At 40.0% G+C, this 8,282-nt stretch overlaps 1 protein-coding gene across 1 annotated transcript in view; it reads left to right on the top strand.

The window, feature by feature from the left end:
* Positions 1-8,282, top strand: part of LOC106881851 (protein ECT2) — a 129,719-nt gene that overhangs the window by 112,856 nt on the left and 8,581 nt on the right. The window contains exon 25 of the mRNA XM_014932366.2: positions 8,208-8,268. Within this exon, the coding sequence (XP_014787852.1) occupies positions 8,208-8,245 (38 nt within the window). The 3' untranslated portion in view covers positions 8,246-8,268. The remainder of the gene's footprint in view (positions 1-8,207; positions 8,269-8,282) is intronic.

Consider the following 8,282-nt stretch of genomic DNA (forward strand, 5'->3'; position numbering starts at 1 on the left):
TATATATATATATATATATATATATATATATATATGCAGTTTTGTTACCAATCTCAGGCTATTATGACAGTTATATACTCAGGTTTCAAAGGGAAATGTTACTGTGTGTATTGGGTGTTGGTAAAGTGTGTGTGTGTCTGAGTGGATGTGTGTGGGAAGACCATGTTTATATTTAAGCTTGGAAGAAATGTGTTTGCATACACTTACACTCGCATATGCGCTTGTGCACACTCACACATGCATGTGCACACGCACACACACACGATGCTTATATTAGAGAAGGAAATGCCTATTGTGATACTAGATGTGTCCTTCAGGTGTTAAAGAGATACAGAAGGAATTAGCTTGAATGAAAGCCTGATGAGGAAGGGAGGAAGGGAGAGAGAGAGAGAGAAAGAAGGAGGGAGAGAGAGAGAGAGAGAGAGAGAGAGAGAGAGAGAGAGAGAGATCATAACATGTATTTAATATCTATGTTGTAGAACTAAACAAACATTGCTGTCTTGTCTGTATCGACAACAAATGGCATGTCTGTGTTAATCTCCTCGGTGAAAGCCTGCCTTTAACTGTGAGTGAATATCAGTGAAGTACTACTGAAAACTACCACAGTAGACACTAGTTGCTGTTGATGGCAACTTCCCAGCTCTTGTTTCCTTGCTAACAAATCTTTCTCTAACTGATCCATTACTAGTTTTCCATCAATGGAAAAAATCACTTGAAGCATCCATACACAACATGGTAATGTAGCCACCTCACAAACCTACCCTCTGGCAGCCACCCAAGCTTTTCTTTTTGACTGGCAGTTTTTCAACCACCCTTATTACAGAAGCTCTGTGGTGGAATAAAAGAAAAAAAAAAAAGAAACAACAGCAGCAGCAGCAAAACAACAAGAACAACAAATAATAATAATAATAATTATAATAATAGGAGAAATGTCATGATTTCCCCTGGTTCATGTACCATTACTTTATTATTATTATTATCATTTCCTCATACCTCACCTATCATTTGTGATATTTTTCATTTGCTCTCATTAGAACACTTGCTGTGAACTAATTTACTTTCTCCTGGTTCTGGAATCACTGAAAGAATTATTTCTGCTCTTCATATTTCAAACACAAATATAAATGTTGTGCATAGAAAGATACGAACTCCGAAGATTTCAACAACTTTTCACCACAGGTTTTGCTTTTATCTCTTCTCTTACTTTGGTTTTGACATCCAGTTTTCCCTCCTTTATACTTCTAAACATGGGCATTGTGCTATATTTAGATATTTTAATGAACTATTGACAATGTTATATTTTTCCCCTCTGCAAACCAAATCTAAAGATTGCTATATTTTGGTGGTCATTTCTGAATAGTTTGGTCACTTATATTTGTCAGTGGGTTACATTGTTTGGTAAGAACTGACTGAGCTTCAGCTATGACACGCATTCTGTTCAGAGACTGTGCCTCTTTAGATTGAGGAAGAATTCACTGAGCTTACAACTCCATCAATATATATAAAAAAAATAATCATCTTCCATAGCAGGATGGGTTGGATGGTTTGACTGGAGCTGGAAGACGAGGGAGCTGCATCAGGTTCCAGTGTCTGTTTTGGCATTGTTTCTGCAGCTGGATACCCTTCCTAATGCCAACCATTTTACAGAGTGTGAAGGGAGATGTTTAGAGATGAGAAGAGGTAACTGAAGCGAGTGATGGTGAGAGAAGCTGAAGTGGCTGGGAGTGGCGTTCATGGTAGATGTCTGAGGGTATGGAGAGGAGAGAGAGAGAGGAGGGAGCCTACAGTGGGTAGTAATCATGGGTAATAAGACGAGGGTCGGGTATGTATGTATATGTCATCATCATCATCATCATTGTTTAACATCTGCTTTCCATGCTGGCATAGGTTGGACGATTTGACTGAGGACTGGTGAACCAGATGGCTGCACCAGGCTCCAATCTGTCTATAGCTGGATGCCCTTCCTAATGCCAACCACTCCGAGAGTGTAGTTGGTGCTTTTACGTGCCACTGGCACGAGTGCCAGTCTGGCGGTACTGGCAACGGCTATGCTCAGATGGTGTTTTTCATGTGCCACCAGCACCAGTGCCAATAAGGCGAGAATGGTAACAATCATGCTCGAATGGTGCTTTTTACGTGCGACCGGCACAGAAGCCATTCAGCTGCTCTGGCGACAATCACGCTTGGATGGTGCTCTCAGCGCTCCACTAGCATGGATGCCAGTGATCGAACTTGGTTCGATTTCGATTTCACTTGCCTCAACAGGTATTCGCAAGCAGAGTTTAGTGTCCAATGAAGGAAAGGTAGACATAAGTGGGCTGGTTACACCCCTGGCATAGGTCTCACGGGTTATGGTCTCATTTGGTTTGCTGGGTCTTCTCATGCACAGCATATTTCCAAAGGTCTCGGTCACTAGTCATTGCCTTGGTGAGGCCTAATGTTTGAAGGTCGTGCTTCACGACCTCATCCCAAGTCTTCCTGGGTCTGCCTCTTCCACAGGTTCCCTCAACCGCTAGGGTGTGGCACTTTTTCACACAGCTATCCTCGTCCATTCTCGCCACATGACCATACCAGCACAATCATCTCTCTTTTTCACACCACAACTAATGCTTCTTAGGTCCAACTTTTCTCTCAAGGTACTTACACTCTGTCTAGTATGAACACTGACGTTACACATCCATCGGAGCATACTGGCTTCATTCCTTGCGAGCTTACGCATGTCCTCAGCAGTCACGGCCCATGTTTCACTGCAGTGTAGCATGGCTGTTCGTACACATGCATCATACAGTCTGCCTTTTACTTTGAGTGAGGGTCCTTTTGTCACCAGCAGAGGTAGGAGCTCTCTGAACTTTGCCCAGGCTATTCTTATTCTAGCAGCTACACTTTCAGTGCACCCTCCCCCACTACTAACTTGTTCACACAGATAGCGGAAGCTACCAACTATGTCTAGCTTTTCTCCTTGGAATGTGGTAGAAGTTGTTCTCTGCACATTTTTAGTGTTTATTGCTCCTGAGCATCTGCCACATACAAAAACTATCTTCCCAGTTAACCTGCCTTTGATATTGCTGCACCTCTTATGTGTCCATAACTTACACTGGGTACATCTTATGGAGTTCTACCTACGCCTTTTCTACAGATCGAGCAGGGCCATCTACCTGAAGGGATTTGTGGTTTGTCTGCCTTCCTACTTATTAGGACTTTGGTTTTAGCTAGGTTGACTCTAATGCCCTTCGATTCTAATCCTTGCTTCCACACCTGAAACTTCTCCTCTAGTTCTGATAGTGACTCAGCAATTAGAGCAAGGTCATCAGCATAGAGGAGCTCCCAGGGGCTATATATATATATATATATATATATATATATGCCTCACGCTTAGAGGGACTTTATAAGTCAAAACTACCAAAATAAGCACATATTTACCGATCGCGAGGTAAAAACTTTTAACTTAACTGGTTTCATAATTAATACAGCAAAACTATGCAGTAAGCTGCATCTTTTATTCATCAGTGCACGTATGGTCAAGACACATAAAGAATAAACAAAAATCAACATACCCTGATGTACCCAACACAGTACAATGACTCCTGTTCATCCTTATATATCCGTGAAAGAAGCGGGCTTTTCAAGTTACACTTCTGCAACACGTGCTTTTACAGAATAATATTCAGCACTGAATATATTCTAATTATTTATAATATAATATAAGGATAAAATCTTTATAAGAATTCATCAAGTAGTCAGCGTCGCAAGGGAATGCAACTTTCAAAGCTAACACCTATTCCTCTGCATACATTTATGTATACAGATAGGCACTCCCCCCCCCACACAAACACACGTAAGAGCCCCTAAATACATATTCACAGATGTGTGTATATTTGTATATAACTCCATACATACATGTACGCATTTATGTGTACGTACTCACCTATCCCTATATCCAAGTTTAGTTGGACATACAGACACATTCTGATGTTGTATTCCATGGGACATATCTCGTCAAACTAAGCAATTGAAACAACACACCATAAAACCATATTAATGCAGCGATGATTTAATGCATGTCGTGTGTGTACTAATCAACTGGTTTGTTCATGCATATCTGTTGGAACAGCAGTCCGTAATTATATGTTCTTGTGCAGTCCACCTTTAATTGCATTAATGGTATTGCAAGTCTACAGGTGTTGATTGAATGGACAATTTATTGTGCAACATATAAGTCAATGGGAAGCTTTGATAGCAATATCCTGTGTTGTTGTGCTTAGGATGGTGGTGTGTTCATCACTCAGAAAGCAGTAAGGACAGGCACACGTTTATGCCGGACAGCGAACGAATGCTAAAGGCCTGTAGTCAACCGTAACATTGCAACGGAATCTGTTCCTCGCCATTCCTGCCCAACAACTTAAACTTATAGTCACTAACAACATGCTGTATTAAAACTGAGTAAAAAAGGGTTTATTTCATGAGAGACCCCTTATAAAATCACCTGACGAAACACTTCTGCACCAGTTGTACAGTATCCCACCCATGAGAGATTGATGTTGGATGGGTTGAAACGATTATTTTCCATTTTCCATTACCTGACTGGTCCTTATTTTAATGACCCTGAAAGGATGAAAGTCAAAGTTGACCTTGGCGCAATTTGAACTCAGAATGTGGAGACAGACGGAATACTGCTCAGCATTTCGTCTGCTGATGTTTCAGTCATTCTTTTTTAATACAAATGCAAGGCCTGAAATTTGGTTCTGTTTGCAACAAAATGGAGAAACGGAATCTCTTCAAAGAAAATTCTCTAATTACCAAAAGCAGCAGCTAAGCTACTACCATGTTGTCTGGTGTGCTAATGATTCTGCCAGCTCATAGTCTTAGTAATAATAATAATAATAATAATAATAATAACCATTTGAATTCTGAGACCAAAGGTTGATTAGTGTAACAGTTATTCAGTTGAAATATATTTCACATTTAACCTCCATCGCACATTGCAGCTGCTAACATTTTCAGATCAATATAACTAGTATTTCTCTAAATAACTGCAAATTAACAGAATTTGCAATTGATCAAGTTTTCTGGCTGTTTTTTCTTCTCTCTTTTTCTCTTTGTTTCTCTCTTTTATTTCTTGTTTGTTTGTTTGTTTTCCAATTTCATTTCTGGCAAATATTGTATGAGGTGGCGTAACTTATCAAATTTGATCAGAACAGATGAGATGTGAGGTTAAACGGAATTGTTCCCTCACCTCGTCTATCACTCCCCTTCTCCCATCCTCATTGATTGTGCTTTTCCTTCTCAAGATTCTATCAGCATTTTGTTCCAACACAAATGAAACCTTCTCCTCCCTATTTATTATTTTTTTTTACAACAAAATAATTTCACATTAAATTTTAAATATGTTTAAAAATGAATATGAACCATTGAATGGTTTCAGCTGACTTTTATGGGAATTACATTTTGTGATAATGTGAATTGTAGTTGAAATGTGGTTGAAATGATAATAATGATGGAGGTGGTTTTACAATTGAGTTTGCAGTTAACGAATGAGGCTGGATGGTTCTGGTCGTTATGGTCGAGAGGATTTTAATTAAGGCGTGTGTGTGTGTGTGTGTGTGTGTGTGTGTGTGTGGAGTTAATGTTTGAATGTGTGAGGCTGGATGCTTTCTGCAGTTATGGTCGAGGTGATTATAATTAAGGCGTGTGTGTGGAGTGGTGGCTGAGGTGAGAATAGCAACAAACGAACGGTTGTCAAGGTGGTACCACACAAGGCAGTTGGAATACGAAGAGGTAAACAGTTCTTTCTAGTGAGGAATATCAGCCATGAAGAAGAATTCACCTTTGTCTTCACTGCCATTAATTGCCAAGTTCAATTTCAAAAGGGAAAATGTTGTTTCTCAAAAACCCAGGTGTTCAAAGTAATCTCCACTACCACCATCCCTATCCCCATCATCACTACTACACACATCTTTGTTACCAAAGATGCATCTACGTGGTTGCATCATCATCATTTAATGTCCGCTTTCCATGCTAGCATGGGTTGGCTGATTTGACTGAAGACTGGTGAACCAGATTGCTGCACCAGGCTCCAATCTGATCTGGCAGAGTTTCTACAGCTGGATGCCCCTCCTAATGCCAACCACTCCGAGAGTGTGATGGGTGCTTTTACATGCCACTGGCACAGATGCCATTTGTGTGACACCAGGGTGCTTTATACGTGTCACTGGCACGGGTGCCAATTTGTGTATCTGCCATGACACTGGTATCTGTCACGTTTGCGATTTTGCTTGGTTTGGTGGGTCTTCTTCTCAAGCACGGCATAATGCCAAAGGTCTTGGTCATTGCCTCCATGCTGCCCAACACTCGAAAGGAACTCAACCACTTTACCTCCATGAGGTCCATGCTGTAAATTTTTCCATCCATCTATGCTCCTTATTCTTGTCAGTGAAGTCATCTCCATTAACAGCTTGTGGTCTTCTGTGGATGTCAGACAACCTGAAGCCCTTCTTTGTCAAGAACTCAACAATGATGGCATGTTGCTTCTGAAGAACAGGAAGAAGAGTTACTATGGAGGGAGATTTACTCTCACAAAATGTGGAATTGAAAGGATCTTTGTTAGTTAATAAAAAGATTAGGCCCACTTTTGCATAAATTTCAGTACAACCCTCATACACTTATTATCTCTGTAATGGAAATGGAATTGGATGGCATTTGGTCTACAGTTTAACATCAGCAGTGGTGATGGTGTGTGTGTATGGATAGATATATGTATATGATATACACATGCATATATACATATGAGCATGATGTTAATAATTAATTTTTGACCTCAAAGAAAATATCACAGACCATAAATAATTAACAAACTCATTAGAGCTTTGGACAGAATTTGTAGAATTAGGAAGAAAACAACAACTTGTGGTTAAAGTCTGTTAGATGTTACATCGATTGGTAAACATAGAGCTTATTTATTTGTTTTTTTTGGGGGCAAGAAAGCATTGAAAACTCCTGGCAAATGAAGGTCATATGACGACTAATTTAATTGTTTGTTATATAAATGGTTTACTGTCTGTAGAATAGTTATCTTGGTTTATCTGTCACGATAATGAGTATTAGACCAACATTTGTCAATAAAATTACTATATGGAAGCTGGAAGAAACCATTTGTATGTGTGTGTATTCTACCTTGTCTTTGTGTGTGTTACTGTTCGTATAAATGGTGGTCCTTGCGAAAGCATGTCCATTCATGTTTTCACAGGGCCTCGATAGACAATGGGAATCGTTACCTTTGTTAGAAACAAGGTGGGGTTTGCTATCAGGAAGGGTTTCCACTGAATATAATTTTGTGATGTCCAACAAGAACTTGAGACACAGGTAGTGGGTGGGTAGGGTTTACTTGTTAAATCTAGAGGAAGGGAGATTGGTCATTACCTTTGTAGCATCTCCTGCGTCTGTTTTAGTCAGTTGAGAATGGAACAAGACACAAAACAATGTCTTCTGTTCTGCCCCTCCACCAGCCACCTCACTTTCCATTTGACTTGATGTTTCACCATTGTTTCGTTTATCTGTAGTTGTTGTTGGTGATGGTCATGGTGGTTGGTTGCGTCAGAGTTGCATTCATCATCTGAGTCTGTGGGTTTCCCCCTGTTCTCCAAACTCACAAGTTTTCCAACCTAACAATCACAATGTCATTCACTCAGGAAATGTAAAATTTTCCAACTCAACAACTGAAGATATTGATTGAGAGAAAAAGAACTTTCTAAACTTGAGAACAACATGGAATTTTCTCTCAGAGAGAGAGAGAGAGAGAAAGAGAGAGAGAGAGAGAGAGAGAGAGACACACACACACACACACACACACCCACCCACACTTTATGTTCGACATAGTCATCACTACGAGTTGAATGTGTCTCTTGGACAGCATGTCTTCACGCAGCCTTGTTTTCCTGGTTGTGTAACCCAAGTCCACATATGTATGCACCAACTCACCCAACACTCAGCCACAGATATTTTTTACTGTCCTTTCTCCCTCCCACCGCCACCACTATCAGAAATATATTGACTAACCAGTGTGTGTGTGAGAGAGAAAGAGAGAAAAGGACATATTTAACAGACTCTTTGAGATGTTTGCTGTACATAATTGAATTTCTTATTTTCTTTTCATTCAATAGGAGAGAAAACCGTTTCCAAAGACATTTCATTTTTACTCTTTTTATTTCCAGGGCATTTCGAAAGGAATACGCAAATTTACCACGTCTAGCGAACCTGAGAAGCTGGCCTTGAGTAAGGAAACAGTT

Source organism: Octopus bimaculoides, chromosome 4 (assembly GCF_001194135.2).
Source record: "Octopus bimaculoides isolate UCB-OBI-ISO-001 chromosome 4, ASM119413v2, whole genome shotgun sequence".
NCBI lineage: Eukaryota > Metazoa > Mollusca > Cephalopoda > Octopoda > Octopodidae > Octopus > Octopus bimaculoides.